Raw genomic sequence first — 18298 nt, 5'->3', positions numbered from 1 at the left:
AAGTGAGGAGATGGAGTGAGTATCTTGAACGTTTGTTGAATAAGTCTGATAGTGTGGCAAATATAGGGTGTTTTGGTTGAGGTGGTATGCAAAGTGAGAGGGTCAGGGAGAATGGTTTGGTGAACAGAGAAGAGGTAGTGAAAGCTTTGCGGAAGATGTGGAAGATGAAAGCACGCAAGGTGGCGGGTTTGGATGGTATTGCAGTGGAATTCATTAAAAAAGGGGGTGACTGTGTTGTTGATTGGTGAGGATATTCAATGTATGTATGGTTCATGGTGAAGTGCCTGAGGATTGGCGGAATGCATCCATTGCGCCATTGTACAAAGGCAAAGGGGATAAAGAATACTTCCCACGCATTCCTCATGTGTCGTAGAAGACGACTAAACGGGACGAAAGCGGGGAGCTAGAAACCCTCCCCTCCTTGTATTTTAACTTTCTAAACGAGGAAACAAAAGGAGTCACGCGGGGAGTGCTCATTCTCCTCAAAGGCTCAGATTGGGGTGTCTAAATGTGTGTGGATGTAACCAAGATGAGAAAAAAGGAGATATAGGTAGTATGTTTGAGGAAAGGAGCCTGGATGTTTTGGCTCTGAGTGAAACAAAGCTCAAGGGTAAATGGGAAGAGTGGTTTGGGAATGTCTTGGGAGTAAAGTCAGGGGTTAGTGAGAGGACAAGAGCAAGGGAAGGAGTAGCACTACTCCCAAAACAGGAGTGGTGGGAGTATGTGACAGAGTATAAGAAAGTAAACTCTAGACTGATATGGGTAAAACTGAAAGTGGATGGAGAGAGATGGGTGATTATTGGTGCATATGCACCTGGGCATGAGAAGAAAGATCATAAGAAGCAAGTGTTTTGGGAGCAGCTGAGTGAGTGTGTTAGTAGTTTTGATGCATGAGACTAGGTTACAGTGATGGGTGATTTGAATGCAAAGGTGAGTAATGTGGCAGTTGAGGGAATAATTGGTGTACATTGGGTGTTCAGTGTTGTAAATGGAAACAGTGAAGAGCTTGTAGAATTATGTGCTTAAAAAGACTGGTGACTGGGAATACCTGGTTTAAAAAGAGAGATATACCTAAGTATACGTATGTAAGTAGGAGAGATGGCCAGAGAGCATTATTGGATTACGTGTTAATTGATAGGCGCGCGAAAGAGAGACTTTTGGATGTTAATGTGCTGAGAGGTGCAAGTGGGGGATGTCTGATCATTATCTTGTGGAGGTGAAGGTGAAGATTTGTAGAGGTTTTCAGAAAAGAAGAGAGAATGTTGGGGTGAAGAGAGTGGTGAGAGTAAGTGAGCTTGGAAAAGAGACTTGTGTGAGGAAGTAGCAGGAGAGACTGAGTACAGAATGGAAAAAGGTGAGAACAATGGATGTAAGGGGAGTGGGGAGGAATGGGATGTATTTAAGGAAGCAGTGATGGCTTGTGCAAAAGATGCTTGTGGTATGAGAAGTGTGGGAGGTGGGCAGATTAGAAAGGGAGGGTAGTGAGTGGTGGGATGAAGAAGTAAGATTATTAGTGAAAGAGAAAAGAGAGGCATTTGGACGACTTTTGCAGGGAAATAATGCAAATGACTGGGAGTTGTATAAAAGAGAGAAGCAGGAGGTCAAGAGAAAGGTGCAAGAGGTGAAAAAGAGGGCAAATGAGAGTTGGGGTGAGAGAGTATCATTAAATTTTAGGGAAAATAAAAAGATGTTTTGGAAGGAGGTAAATAAAGTGCATAAGACAAGGGAACAAATGGGAACATCAGTGAAGGGGGCTAATGGGGAGGTGATAACAAGTAGTTGTGATGTGAGAAGGAGATGGAGTGAGTATTTTGAAGGTTTGTTGAATGTGTTTGATGATAGAGTGGCAGATACAGGGTGTTTTGGTCGAGGTAGTGTGCAAAGTGAGAGAGTTAGGGAGAATGATTTGTAAACAGAGAGAGAGGTAGTAAAAGCTTTGCGGAAGATGAATGCCGGCAAGGCAGCGGGTTTGGATGGTATTGCAGAGGAGTTTATTAAAAAAGGAGGTAACTGTATTGTTGACTGGTTGGTAAGGTTATTTAATGTATGTATGACTCATGGTGAGGTGACTGAGGACTGGCGGAATGCTTGCATAGAGCCATTGTATAAAGGCAAAGAGGATAAGAGTGAGTGCTCAAATTACAGAGGTATAAGTTTGTTGAGTATTCCTGGGGAGGGCATTGATTGAGAGGGTGAAGGTATGTACAGAGCATCAGACTGGGGAAGAGCAAAGTGGTTTCAGAAGTGGTAGAGGATGTGTGGATCAGGTGTTTGCTTTGAAGAATGTATGTGAGAAATACTTAGAAAAGCAAATGGATTTGTATGTAGCATTTATGGATCTCGAGAAGGCATATGATAAAATTGATAGAGATGCTCTTTGGAAGGTATTAAGAATATATGGTGTGGGAGGTATGTTGTTAGAAGCAGTGAAAAGTTTTTATCGAGGATGTAAGGCATGTGTATGTGACTGGTTCTCAGTGAATGTTGGTTTGCGGCAGGGGTGCGTGATGTCTCCACGGTTGTTTAATTTGTTTATGGATGGGGTTGTTAGGGAGGTGAATGCAAGAGTTTTGGAAAGAGGGGCAAGTATGCAGTCTGTTGTGGATGAGAGAGCTTGGGAAGTGAGTCAGTTGTTGTTCGCTGATGATACAGCGCTGGTGGCTGTTTCGGGTGAGAAACTGCAGAAGGTGGTGACTAAGTTTGGTAAAGTGTGTGAAAGAAGAAAGCTGAGAGTAAATGTGAATAAGAGCAAGGTTATTAGGTACAGTAAGATTGACTGACAATTCAATTGGGAGGTAAGTTTGAATGGAGAAAAACTGGAGGAAGTGAAGTGTTTTAGATATCTGGGAGTGGATTTGGTAGCAGATGGTACCATGGAAGCAGAAGTGAATCATAGGGTGGGGGAGGGGGCAAAAGTTCTGGGAGCGTTGAAAAATGAGTGGAAGGCGAGAACATTATCTCAGAGAGCAAAAATGGGTATGCTTGAAGGAATAGTGGTTCCAACAACGTTATATGGCTGCAAGGCGTGGGTTATAGATACAGTTGGGCGGAGGAGGGTGGATGTGCCGGAAATGAGATGTTTGAGGACGATATGTGGTGTGAGGTGGTTTGATCTAGTAAGTAATGAAAGGGTATGAGAGATGTATGGTAATAAAACAGGTGTGGTTTGGAGAGCACAAGAAGGTGTTTTGAAATGGTTTGGTCACATGGAAAGAATGAGTGAGGAAAGATTGACAAAGAGGATATATGTGTCAGAGGTGGAGGGAACTAAAAGTGGGAGGCCAAACTGGAGGTAGAAAGATGGAGTGAAAAAGATTTTGAGTGATCGGGGCCTGAACATATATATAGGAGGGTGAAAGGCGTGCAAGGAATAGAGTGAACTGGAATGATGTGGTATACCGGGGTCGACGTGCTGTCAATGGATTGAACCAGGGCATGTGAAGCGTTTGAAGTAAGCCATGGAAGGTTTTGTGGGGCCTGGATGTGGAAAGGGAGCTGTAGTTTTGGTGCATTATACATAACTGCTAGAGACTGAGTGTGAATGAATGTGGCCCTTGTTGTCTCTTCCTAGCGCTACCTCCCGCACATGTGGGGGGAGGGGGTTGTCATTTTATGTGTGGTGGGGTGGCGACAGGAGTGAATAAGGGCAGACAGTATGAATTATGTACATGTGTATATATGTATATGTCTGTGTGTATATACGTATGTATACGTTGAGATATATAGGTATGTACATGTGCGTGTGAGGATGTGTATGTATATACATGTGTATGTGGGTGGGTTGGGCCATTCTTTCGTCTGTTTCCTTGCACTACCTCGCTAATGCGGGAGACAGCGTGAAAATGCTAGAGATAGGGTTATTATGGTGATCATTTTTTTGATACGTGAATATCACTAAAACACTTTCTGTACCAAACTGGCTACTCAAACTCCAAATACTATTTTCTAATTAACCAGAACAAGAAGACACTTGCAACTGTCATCTTAACAAATTCCCAAGACAAAAAGAAAATAAACTTACCATGATTGTGAAGGCAATAGCTCTAGATGCATGGTAATAAATAGCAATGAAGTTTATGAAGAATGCAGTGCCACACACCATTGTTGGCAGTAGTAAAGCTGACAACATCATTTGACGAATCCAAACCTTCCCTGGAATTTAGAAGAGATTACTGTCATCCACAGCTTTTCCATCAAATGACTTTCAAATTCAAAACAATATATTCAATGGGATAAAAAAGCATTGGCTGACACATGCTACACAGTTTGCAGATTTCTTTAGAGGCTCAGACTCTGTGTTAACTCCCATCACTCTAAAATATGAGACTTACCTCCCATTCTAGCATACAAGGAGCCTCCAAAGTAGCCATTGATGGGTGAAGTGGCAGCATAAATGAAGATAGCTATGCTCACCATAGAACCACGCCTGGAGAATGAACAGTAATTTGCAAATGTAGTACAATGGTATAACAGCACATTTCAAAATGGGTATCAAATAATACTAAAATCAATTAATAAATAAGTAAATGAAGTAGAAATTCATGCTCACTTAAGTACATGGGTCTAAAGTTTATGACATGTATGTGTGACATGAGAGGTTGTATGCAAATGATCCACATATTGGAAATGATGACAGATAAACAGAACTACTATATAACGGAAATGAAGGCTCACATGAGGCTTTACATCTACCAAATCAACTGATTTCTTGTCAAAATATGATTGATCTGAATAATCAAGAAAACATTCTGAAAACTGAATAACTCTTTCTCTCCAAATAGTAGTCTTGCAACAATGAACAATTCTCAGCAATATTCTCTATGAAAATCAGGGTCAGGACCTTCCAACCCTTAGTGTTTCTGCTGAAACAATGACCTTCCCCACCCTTCACTATTCATTCTGCCATAACAGCAGGATATGGCTCATTTCAAGCCCACCCTTAGACAATCAGATCCACAGAGATTACATCATCAACTTACTCTCAGCTGCTCAGTGGTTCAAAATTCACAAATCACAGGCATCAACCCAAAAGCAGTCACAGGCAATACAGCTAAGATTTTTAAAGAAAGGAAAATGAAAGCTGGCAGGGTAACAAGACCAAGAAAAACTGCATGTGGGACTCTAGCTCACAATTTTCGAAACCTACCTTTCTTTCCTCTGCAGTCTACCCAGTTAGCATGCTATCATGTCCTAATAAAGGATGACAATTCAGAGAAAAACTTTCAGATAAAAAGCCTATACCATAAAACAATAATAAAAATCTTCAATTGTGACTCATAGCATTCTAAAATCTGAAGTCTAATGAGTAAGAGCTCTACAATAAAAGTGAATGAGCAACGAGTGCACTAGGGACAACAACAAGTCCTAATCAACACGTCATACACTTGATTTAAGAAAAAAAGTGAAATACAAAACAAACTTGGAATAATCTGAAACATTCAAAGCAAATGGAACTATATCAAAAAAAAAAAAAAAAGGGGGGGAGGTGTAGCAACAAATATTTACGATAAGCTAAAAAGAAAGCAAAAATGAAAATGAATCACATCAGGTATGAATCAATTACCATAAGGCTTCCAGCCATAAACACAATAAACTTATCATACAAAACCATAAAAACCAATCTAAATGAATTTAACAAAATATTACCAAAACTTGAAGAAATACTGAATAGGCTGAAGAAACTAAGTCAAGGCAGCAGAAATTAGTTATTTAAGAGGAGCATGTGGTATGACTAGATGGAATGAACAAAGTCATGAGGGGGTGTATGAGAGGTTGATTGGGTGAAACGTACTACTTTGAGATGATATGAGCATGTGGAAAGAATAAAAGATAAGGAGTTTACAAGGAGAGTTTATGATGGTACAATCAAACTGTTCGGTGTGAGAGGAATACCATCTGTGCATGGGGAAATAAAATGGAATAGTATTGGAGGGAGAAAAATGGGGGAAGAATGTATGGGATGATGTGTGCAACGGAAGCATGTAATGACCGGGATAAGTGAAGACTCTTTTGCCATGGCCAACCTCTTGATGGGGGTTCCAGGTGAGAACAAGCATCAGAGATATGAGATAGAAAGAACTAGGATAAAATAATTATGTGAGCTGGTTACTTCAATATCCATTTTTACTGCATGCATAACAGTTATGAATACAGATACAAGTACAATGGCAAGAATAATGGACAAGAAGACAAAAAAGAACAATTCGAAAGATTGTTTAATCTATGCAAATTTTTCAGCCTTGTGCAGGCACACCACAGGAAAAAAGATGCAGGAAGTAGATTTTCTTTTTATGTACAAAACACTGTTTCCATTTTTTTTTTTTCGGTCTCCCGCGTTTGTGAGGTAGCGCAAGGAAACAGACGAAAGAAATGGCCCAACCCACCCCCATACACATGTATATACATATGTCCACACACGCAAATATACATACCTACACAGCTTTCCATGGTTTACCCCAGACACTTTACATGCCCTGATTCAATCCACTGACAGCACGTCAACCCCGGTATACCACATCGATCCAATTCACTCTATTCCTTGCCCTCCTTTCACCCTCCTGCATGTTCAGGCCCCGATCACACAAAATCTTTTTCACTCCATCTTTCCACCTCCAATTTGGTCTCCCGCTTCTCATTCCCTCCACCTCTGACACATATATCCTCTTTGTCAATCTTTCCTCACTCATTCTCTCCATGTGCCCAGACCATTTCAAAACACCCTCTTCTGCTCTCTCAACCACGCTCTTTTTATTTCCACACATCTCTCTTACCCTTACGTTACTTACTCGATCAAACCACCTCACGCCACATATTGTCCTCAAACATCTCATTTCCAGCACATCCACCCTCCTCTGCACAACTCTATCCATAGCCCACGCCTCGCAACCATACAACATTGTTGGAACCACTATTCCTTCAAACATACCCATTTTTGCTTTCCGAGATAATGTTCTCAACTTCCACACATTCTTCAAGGCTCCCAGGATTTTCGCCCCCTCCCTCACCCTATGATCCACTTCCGCTTCCATGGTTCCATCCGCTGCCAGATCCACTCCCAGATATCTAAAACACTTTACTTCCTCCAGTTTTTCTCCATTCAAACTTACCTCCCAATTGACTTGACCCTCAACCCTACTGCACCTAATTACCTTGCTCTTATTCACATTTACTCTTAACTTTCTTCTTTCACACACTTTACCAAACTCAGTCACCAGCTTCTGCAGTTTCTCACATGAATCAGCCACCAGCGCTGTATCATCAGCGAACAACAACTGACTCACTTTCCATATATAGATAATAATACAAGTCACATCACTGGAATCACTACTGCATAATACTGGAAATGAATGAGGGTGAATGTGATAAAGAAACAGAGGACAACAATTGGTTAAGTGGCATGAATCTTCACTACGACAAATGAGACTCAAGAGATTTCATTTAAAAAATGCTAAGCACAAACTGGAACAAGTTCTTCAGAGGCATTAACCAAGTTACATGAATATAATATAAGGGATATGGACAAATAATCAATGAGCCCTTACCAAAGAAAAAGAAAGAATGCAAAATGGAAGATACCAAACAATAATGAAGCAAAATTAAGAGAGCTTGAAGAGTTGAAGACAACATAATATATACAGATGTATAAAACAGAGAAATTCCATTGAAAAGAACAGATAAAGAGAGTAAACTAAAGTTACTATCCACATATATGAACAAAACAAAAAATGTAAAATCAGTAACTGGAAACTTTAACCTGAGAGAAAAGTATGAAAATGTTCCCAAGGAGATAAGAAGGAAGGTAACTGAACAATCAAAAATTGTCACAGCTCACAATGCATGAAAAAACTGAAAATGCACTCATAGATAATATCAAAAAATTATCTTTCTATGTTGTCTCATTAAGCAATATTACTGCCATATTCACAAGAATCATATTAGTACCAATGGCATACTCAAATATAAAAAAAACTTGAGTTTCCAGTTCCTGGCAATCAATCTTTGTACATTCCATGAATTATCTATTCAAGTCTTTTACCTTTCCTATGTTTCTGTTTATTGGTTTGTCAATATTCATTTTTTTTTTTTTTTTTTTTTTTATACTTTGTCGCTGTCTCCCGCGTTTGCAAGGTAGCGCAAGGAAACAGACGAAAGAAATGGCCCAACCCCCCCCCCATACACATGTACATACACACGTCCACACACGCAAATATACATACCTACACAGCTTTCCATGGTTTACCCCAGACGCTTCACATGCCTTGATTCAATCCACTGACAGCACGTCAACCCCGGTATACCACATCGCTCCAATTCACTCTATTCCTTGCCCTCCTTTCACCCTCCTGCATGTTCAGGCCCCAATCACACAAAATCTTTTTCACTCCATCTTTCCACCTTTCCTCACTCATTCTCTCCATGTGCCCAAACCATTTCAAAACACCCTCTTCTGCTCTCTCAACCACGCTCTTTTTATTTCCACACATCTCTCTTACCCTTACGTTACTTACTCGATCAAACCACCTCACACCACACATTTTCCTCAAACATCTCATTTCCAGCACATCCATCCTCCTGCGCACAACTCTATCCATAGCCCACGCCTCGCAACCATACAACATTGTTGGAACCACTATTCCTTCAAACATACCCATTTTTGCTTTCCGAGATAATGTTCTCGACTTCCACACATTTTTCAAGGCTCCCAAAATTTTCGCCCCCTCCCCCACCCTATGATCCACTTCCGCTTCCATGGTTCCATCCGCTGCCAGATCCACTCCCAGATATCTAAAACACTTCACTTCCTCCAGTTTTTCTCCATTCAAACTCACCTCCCAATTGACTTGACCCTCAACCCTACTGTACCTAATAACCTTGCTCTTATTCACATTTACTCTTAACTTTCTTCTTCCACACACTTTACCAAACTCAGTCACCAGCTTCTGCAGTTTCTCACATGAATCAGCCACCAGCGCTGTATCATCAGCGAACAACAACTGACTCACTTCCCAAGCTCTCTCATCCCAACAGACTTCATACTTGCCCCTCTTTCCAGGACTCTTGCATTTACCTCCCTAACAACCCCATCCATAAACAAATTAAACAACCATGGAGACATCACACACCCCTGCCGCAAACCTACATTCACTGAGAACCAATCACTTTCCTCTCTTCCTACACGTACACATGCCTTACATCCTCGATAAAAACTTTTCACTGCTTCTAACAACTTGCCTCCCACACCATATATTCTTAATACCTTCCACAGAGCATCTCTATCAACTCTATCATATCCTGTCAGATCTACTTGTAGTTGCACTACTCATATGTTCAGATCTACTTATGGTTCTATTATTCCTTTGTATGTTGCCATCCCAAATATTATTTTTCTGCAAAGGAACAGCTGTGGTTTGGCACTGTGTTAATGCAACACCTTGGCTTCAAATGGGTTTCGCTTTATGGCATAATTAGGTCCAAATGTCGATCCTTCTCCTTCCTCTTCTTTCTTTTCTTTAGAAACATCAGAATACTTACATGTTATCTCTGGGGAACATCCTATACAAGCAAAAAACAACCTAATACTTGCTAAACTGCCTGACCCAGACTTATATAGGGTTTCATAATAATAGAACTAAGAACACTGATTTCTAAAGATTTTTCTGGACAAAGAAGTCAGGAATACACTCAACACAATCTGCTATCAATCACTAAAAACATGGTGTACTTATCAATTTACAATGTGTGGTGATGGCTACTCATATGTGGTCATTAATGGTTAAGAAAATTGCTACAAGATGCTTCAGGAAAACAGTGGAAGAGGGGGTAAGTCCTTAACTTCTCCCAGAGATTTGAACTTAAATGAACATGTGCAATATACAAGAAAGCTTAAAAACACCAACTGGGTCTACTGCAGCTGAATGAGCTGGTATGCAGGGTAATCAAAATTTTTGAAGAAACCCATGCAATGTTCATCACAGATGAATGACGTGTTTCTCTTTTTTCACACCAGATCATTTCCTGTGTTAGTGAGGTAGTGCCAGGAACAGACGAAGAAAGGTCACATCCACTTACATCCATTCTCTAGCTGTTTTGTGCAATGCACTAAAACCAAAGCCAGGCCTCACATACCTTACCATGGTCTACAAAGAACATTTCACATGCCTTGCTTCAGCCTAATGACAGCATGTCAACCCCAGTATATCACTTCATTCAAATTCACTCTATCCTGTGCATGCCTTTCACCTTCCCTAATGTTCAACCCCAAATTGCTTTTTGATTCCAGCCTTCCATCTCCAATTTGGTTTTCCTTGTTCCCTCCACTCTGGACACATGTATCTTCTTTGTCAACCTTTCCTCAATCATTCTCTCAATATGTCCACAACATATCAGCACATCCCACTCTGCTCTCTCAATCACAATATTTCTATTACTACATCTCTCTTACTCTTTCATTACTTACTCGATCAAACCACCTCACCACGTATTGTCCTCAAACATTTCATTTCCAACACATCCATCCTCCTCTGCACAGCCTAATATATATATATTCCATACCTTGCATCCATATAATACTGTTGGGACTACTATACTTTCAGACATAACCATTTTTGCCCTCTGAGATACTGATCTCTTTCCACACATTCTTCAATGCTCCCAGAACCTTCACCCCCTCTCCCATCCTATGACTCGCTTCCACTACCATGGTTCCACTTGCTGTCATGTCTACTCCTGGGTTTCTAAAACACTTCACTCTCTCCACAATTTTTCTCCATTCATGCTCACTCTAATCAACAAGTCCCTCAGCCAAGCTAAACCTAATAACCCTGCTTTTATTCATACTTACACTCAAACTTCCTCCTTTCACAAACTCTTCTAAACTCAGTCACTCATTTCTGCAGTTTCTCACTTGAATTTACCTCAAGTGCTCTACCATCAGCAAATAAAAACTGACTCACTTCTTAGGCCCTCTCATTCCCTATGGACTACATACTCACTCCTCTCCAAGACTTGCATTTATCTCCCTCACTACCCCTAGTGAAATCACACACCCCTGCCGCAAACCAACCTTCCACTGGAACCACTCATACACATCCCTTACACCCTTAACAGAAAACTCACTGCTCTAGCAGTTTTTATCTCACACTGTATATTCTTCTTCCACAAGGAATCTATCAATCCCATTTTTTGCTCTCTCCAAATACACACATGCCACTTACAAATCCATGTTTCTCTAGGTATGTCTCACACACATGCATGAGAGCAAACATCTGATCCACATATCCTCTGCCACTTCTGAAACCATAATGCTTCTCCCCAATCTGATGCTCCATACATGACTTCACCCTCTCAATCACTACTCTCCCATACAACTTATCAGGTACACTCAACAAACTTATACCTCTGTTGTTTGTATACACCTTTTTCTCCCTTCCCTACCTACATGCAATGGCACTATTTATGTATTCTGCCAATCTTCAGGCACCTCATCATGATCCATACATTCACTGAAAATCCTAACTAACCAATCAACAACACAGTCACCAACTTTCTTAATAAATTCAATGTTATCTTAAGTAAGGCTTCCATCTCTTCCTCTCTCTACACCAATCCACTCTTCGTAACTCTATCACTTCGTATACCACCCTGACCCAAACTTCCTACAAAAGTCACCCTATCATCAAAAACACTTACTAGTTCTTCAAAATACTTACCCAATTTCCTCCTCACTTCATCACTACCTATTACCACTTCCCCTTTTGCCCCCTTCACCAATTTTCTAATATGATTTCTGTTTTTTGCAGATATTAACCTCTTTCCAAAACATCTTATTCTCTCGCTAAAAATTAATAAAACTTGCTCACTCCAACTCTCATTTGCCCTCTTTTTCAACCCCTGCACCTTCCTCACTGGACTTCCTGCCACTTTTTTCTTACGCAGTCCCTAATCATTTGCAGTTCCTCCCTGTAAGTACTGCCCAAATGCCTCTCTTTTCCCTTTCACTAGCAATTTCATTTCTTCATCCCAACATTTAGTACCCAGCACTTCTTCCCTAAATACCTCCCATTCCTCACTCACTCCTCTTGCTTCACTTACCCTTGCCTTTTGCCACTCTACACTCAATCTCTCCTGGTATTTCTCCACACAAGTCTCTTTCCCAAGCTCATTCTCATCACACTGACACTATTTACTCTATACAGAAAACCTCTTAAAATCTTCACATCCTACCAACTACCCCTCTCGAAACATTCACATCCAAAAGTTTGTCATTTACACACCTATCAACTAATATGTAGTCCAATAAAGACTGCTGACCACCTTTCCAGCTTACATACATATACTTGCATGTGCCCTTCTTTTTAAACCATGTATTCCCAATAATCAGTCCTTTTTGGCAGACAACTCCACAAGCTGTTCATCATTTTCATCCATAACACTGAATACCACATGCTCCCTAATCATACCCTTAACAGCCACTTTATTCACCCTTGCATTCAAATCACCTACAATTAACACCCAGTCTCTCACATCAAGACTGCTGACACACTAACTCAGCTGCTCCAAAAACACATGCTTCTCATGGCCAGGTGCATAAGCACTTATAACTACCCATATATTGCCATCCACTTTCAATTTTGCCCACATCTAGATCTCACTTCCATACACTCTTTTATAAACACAACTCCTGCTTCAGGTGTAGTGCTACTCCTTCCTTAGTTCTTGTCCTCTCACCAGGCCCTGACTTTACTCCTAAGACATTTCCAAACCATCCTTACCCTTTACCCTTGAGCTTTTATTTCACTTAGAGCTAAAGCATCCAGGTTTCTTTCCTCAAACATACTACCTATCTCTTCTCTCTTCTCATCTTCGTTAAATCCACACATACTGACATGCCAGCCTGAGCCTTTCAGGAAGATGAGCACTCCCTGCTTGGCTCCTTCCTCTGTTCTGTTATTTGGAAGCTGAGATGAAAGGAGAGGAGCTGTAGCACCCCAACTCCCATCCCTTTAGTCACCTTGTATGACATGCAGGGAATACGGAGGTAGAATTCTTTCTCCCCTACCACAGGGATAAGATATTTAAACAATCAATTTAGTCTTACTCTGTGTAAAGTTCTCCAACAATTGCTAGAAGAATAACAAGAAATGTGACAGTCAACATCTGGTAGCCAGATCCAACCAAGGCAGAAAACAATACAGGATGTGATGGAGGTCGAAACACATCCCCATGAACTTGTTTCCATCCATACTCATCCCCTAGGTCACGTTCCTGGGGAAAGATACCACTGCTGCAAAATCATTAGCAATATATACAAAGTGACATTATCTTATCCAGGGTCAGTGACATTTTTCAACAACTGTATTCAGACTTATCAGCTTAGCATCATTCCACATATTACAATGGTTATCAGAATAAAGGGATCATAACTAACACTTAATCTATCTTTTAATACCGGGAACAAGGGCACTGCTGATAGAAGAATCTTGCAAAAACCAGCAAACAATCTTCCCTATCAATACATTTCACAAAAGTTGTCACTCCATAACCCTTTATCTAAATATCATATTTACAAGTATCAAATATGTTTAAAAAACTTTTCTTGTAAATTGCATGATAAATGTGCATTCACCTGAGAATCTAATTTCATCAGTGATGAACCCTTACAACTTGTGAAGCTAACAGAGAATTTAATAATGCAGAAACTGTACATTTCTGAGTCCTCTTGCAATAGAAGTTCCGTAATTACAAGATACATGAAAATTGGTATTTTCAGCATTCACTTGGGTTAATCATAGTTGCGGTGCACAATTCTGAAGATTTCATCATCGTGCCCTGGCAACCTTCCAGTCCACATTGCATCCAATTTCATGTATAATATGATACGCATAGGAAACAGCAGTCAGTATTATTTGAATGGCCAAATATGCAGGCAGTTAAGATGAATACCATCAATTGTAGTTGATTTTAAGTTTCAAAGAATGAACAATGTCCCAGACAGCTGTTTTGTTAATTTGTAAGGTTGCTGATTATGATTTAAAAGGGCTTGAACACTGCCCTCTGCAGACCAAAGTAGAGCACCTGGCTGATCCACTATACGTTAATTACAAAATATCTATGTCGTATTCTGACATACCAAAATACATAGGTTACCTTATACCCTTATTTCCAGGATTATTATCTACAAAATATGTGACTCTGCAATGTTGTTGATTAGTGCTGGTGCTAGATTAACTGAAAGCATATGAATGGCAGGAGAAGGCAGGAAAGCTGAACATTTGTAGCCATTGTCCAGATTTGCCTCCTGATTCTCTGCCCACTGCACTATGCTCCATAGCCCATAATTATAAGTGTGTTGTGCTCTCTCTCTCTCTCTCTCTCTCTCTCTCTCTCTCTCTCTCTCTGGAGTGTTAGACCTACATTCTAATATAACAAAAATAGTTGTCTGCTACAGTATTTATTCTCCAAAACTTAAAACCAAGTGAATTAATCATATTTGTCATTACTGCCAGCATATTTTGCCATTCAAATAATAATGACAATTGTTTCTCATGAATATAATATTAGACACGAAAATGGACGCACTGTGGACCAGTAGGTTGCCAGGGCATGATAATGAAACCTCCAGACTCGGGAGATGCGACTACAATAAACAATTATTGTTAAAACTTGGAAAGTAATAAATTATTTCTTATTAGAGGTAATCTTTTTTTTTTTTTTTTTTGCTTTATCGCTGTCTCCCACGTCTGCGAGGTAGCGCAAGGAAACAGACGAAAGAAATGGCCCAACCCCCCCCATACACATGTATATACATACGTCCACACACGCAAATACACATACCTACACAGCTTTCCATGGTTTACCCCAGACGCTTCACATGCCTTGATTCAATCCACTGACAGCACGTCAACCCCGGTATACCACATCGCTCCAATTCACTCTATTCCTTGCCCTCCTTTCACCCTCCTGCATGTTCAGGCCCCAATCACACAAAATCTTTTTCACTCCATCTTTCCACCTCCAATTTCGTCTCCCTCTTCTCCTCGTTCCCTCCACCTCCGACACATATATTCTCTTGGTCAATCTTTCCTCACTCATTCTCTCCATGTGCCCGAACCATTTCAAAACACCCTCTTCTGCTCTCTCAACCACGCTCTTTTTATTTCCACACATCTCTCTTACCCTTACGTTACTCACTCGATCAAACCACCTCACACCACACATTGTCCTCAAACATCTCATTTCCAGCACATCCATCCTCCTGCGCACAACTCTATCCATAGCCCACGCCTCGCAACCATACAACATTGTTGGAACCACTATTCCTTCAAACATACCCATTTTTGCTTTCCGAGATAATGTTCTCGACTTCCACACATTCTTCAAGGCTCCCAGAATTTTCGCCCCCTCCCCCACCCTATGATCCACTTCCGCTTCCATGGTTCCATCCGCTGCCAGATCCACTCCCAGATATCTAAAACACTTCACTTCCTCCAGTTTTTCTCCATTCAAACTCACCTCCCAATTGACTTGACCCTCAACCCTACTGTACCTAATAACCTTGCTCTTATTCACATTTACTCTTAACTTTCTTCTTTCACACACTTTACCAAACTCAGTCACCAGCTTCTGCAGTTTCTCACATGAATCAGCCACCAGCACTGTATCATCAGCAAACAACAACTGACTCACTTCCCAAGCTCTCTCATCCCCAACAGACTTCATACTTGCCCCTCTTTCCAAAACTCTTGCATTCACCTCCCTAATCTTATAAATATAAAAAAATCAGGGACAGACTCGTGAGATGCAACTACAATAAACAATTATTGTTAAAACTTGGAAAGTAATATTATTTACCATTAGAGGTAATCTTATAATTATAAAAAAACAGGGACAGTCACAATTCCTATCTACTTGTGTGTCTACTTACCATGTCATCCATTTCTTCATCTTTGGAATAACGTGCATAGTCTTTACGTAAAGTTCTCATTAGTATCATTGATACCAAACCCACCAGGAATATCACCATCATGAATGAATTAAAGATGCTAAACCAATGGATCTGAAAAAGAGCAAAAAGGATCAAAATTTGAAATATCAAAGTGTTAGAGTAAGTGCAGGTGCAGAAAAGTTGAGATACCTACAGATACTATTGCTAAAACACAATCCATCTCCAACTATGAATGAACAACTAAGATATATCAAATGAAGATCTCATGCTGACTGAGCAAAAGTTAGATGGAGAAGAAGCAGACAGTTATAGAAGCGCCACCCACCCCATTTCAGCAGATGACAAATCACCTGTTGAAGACTTTTGTCTTCATTGATGAAGTTGTGGAAATCATTAGTGTTTATGATCCCAACAAAAAACGTAGCATGATCACGAAATGGTACAACTGACTACTAAAGAGAGCGGTACATAAATATGCACTAACAATAGCACACAACTCTTGATGCTTTCTCATCACCAATGTAGAGTCTACAGCCTATGATGTGGAAAGTGATGATAATGGCAGGGCTGGAAAAGACAACACTTCTGGTGCCACTACTCAGCCTCCCTTTAACTCCATTCTACAACTACCCCACTGCCACTACCACCTCATGCACCATTCAGCAACATCTTAGTAAATGAACCTTCAGTATTTTTGTGCCTATCAATTGTAGTGAGTAAAAATTATATCGAGGATGTAAGGCATGTGTACGTGTAGGAAGAGAGGAAAGTGATTGGTTCTCAGTAAATGTAGGTTTGTGGCAGGGGTGTGTGATGTCTCCATGGTTGTTTAATTTGTTTATGGATGGGGTTGTTAGGGAGGTGAATGCAAGAGTTTTGGAAAGAGGGGCAAAAATGAAGTCTGTTGGGGATGAGAGAGCTTGGGAAGTGAGTCAGTTGTTGTTCGCTGATGATACAGCGCTGGTGGCTGATTCATGTGAGAAACTGCAGAAGCTGGTGACTGAGTTTGGTAAAGTGTGTGAAAGAAGAAAGTTAAGAGTAAATGTGAATAAGAGCAAGGTTATTAGGTACAGTAGGGTTGAGGGTCAAGTCAATTGGGAGGTAAGTTTGAATGGAGAAAAACTGGAGGAAGTAAAGTGTTTTAGATATCTGGGAGTGGATCTGGCAGCAGATGGAACCATGGAAGCGGAAGTGGATCATAGGGTGAGGGAGGGGGCGAAAATCCTGGGAGCCTTGAAGAATGTGTGGAAGTCGAGAACATTATCTCGGAAAGCAAAAATGGGTATGTTTGAAGGAATAGTGGTTCCAACAATGTTGTATGGTTGCGAGGCGTGTGCTATGGATAGAGTTGTGCGCAGGAGGATGGATGTGCTGGAAATGAGATGTTTGAGGACAATGTGTGGTGTGAGGTGGTTTGATCGAGTAAGTAACGTAAGGGTAAGAGAGATGTGTGGAAATAAAAAGAGTGTGGTTGAGAGAGCAGAAGAGGGTGTTTTGAAATGGTTTGGGCACATGGAGAGAATGAGTGAGGAAAGATTGACCAAGAGGATATATGTGTCGGAGGTGGAGGGAACGAGGAGAAGAGGGAGACCAAATTGGAGGTGGAAAGATGGAGTGAAAAAGATTTTGTGTGATCGGGGCCTGAACATGCAGGAGGGTGAAAGGAGGGCAAGGAATAGACATGCAAGGCAAGGGTTGACGTGCTGTCAGTGGATTGAATCAGGGCATGTGAAGCATCTGGGGTAAACCATGGAAAGATGTGTAGGTATGTATATTTGCGTGTGTGGACGTATGTATATACATGTGTATGGGGGTGGGTTGGGCCATTTCTTTCGTCTGTTTCCTTGCGCTACCTCGCAAACGCGGAAGACAGCGGCAAAAAAAAAAATATGTTTTTTATTACGTGTTGACCTTGACCAAAAGATTTCCATACACACACATCTTAAGACATGGGAGAACATGTGAAACTGATTTGCATTATGAAAATCCGCAATACAGATATTTCTCAAAAGCACAACCCTTCAATAATGCAGGGGTCCTACGTACGCAATTCCCCAAGTGAGCAAGGTAGCACGTAGAGCAAAGAAATTACCTTACTCATTCATTTCCACTCTTTAGATGTCATGTATAATAGACCAAAACCACAGCCCCTATCAACAACCAGGTCCCACAGACCTTTCCATGGTTTCCTTAACCACTTTATATGCCCTGGTTCAGTCCATCGACATCATGTAGTTCTCTGTATACCACATCACTCCAATTTGCTCTACCACATGCACACCTCACACCCTCCTGCAAGTTCAGAGCCTAAGCAATCAGAGCATCTTTCACTTCATCCCTCCACCTACTCCCACA

General features: G+C 40.8%; 2 protein-coding genes across 4 annotated transcripts in view; one reads left to right on the top strand and one right to left on the bottom strand.

Annotated features, from left to right (window-relative positions):
- The window catches only part of LOC139754581 (regucalcin-like), a 549227-nt gene that overhangs the window by 356550 nt on the left and 174379 nt on the right, over positions 1–18298 (top strand). The window lies entirely within an intron of this gene.
- TM9SF3 (transmembrane 9 superfamily protein member 3) overlaps positions 1–18298 on the bottom strand; it is a 55077-nt gene that overhangs the window by 12618 nt on the left and 24161 nt on the right. Inside the window, exons 5-8 of the mRNA XM_071672693.1 lie at positions 15923–16054; positions 13097–13263; positions 4332–4426; positions 3990–4152 (exon numbers count right to left, since the gene is read on the bottom strand). Coding sequence (XP_071528794.1) covers positions 3990–4152; positions 4332–4426; positions 13097–13263; positions 15923–16054 — 557 coding nt within the window. The remainder of the gene's footprint in view (positions 1–3989; positions 4153–4331; positions 4427–13096; positions 13264–15922; positions 16055–18298) is intronic.

This window comes from Panulirus ornatus, chromosome 17, assembly GCF_036320965.1.
Source record: "Panulirus ornatus isolate Po-2019 chromosome 17, ASM3632096v1, whole genome shotgun sequence".
NCBI classification, from domain to species: domain Eukaryota; kingdom Metazoa; phylum Arthropoda; class Malacostraca; order Decapoda; family Palinuridae; genus Panulirus; species Panulirus ornatus.
This window is presented reverse-complemented; position numbering and strand designations above follow the sequence as displayed.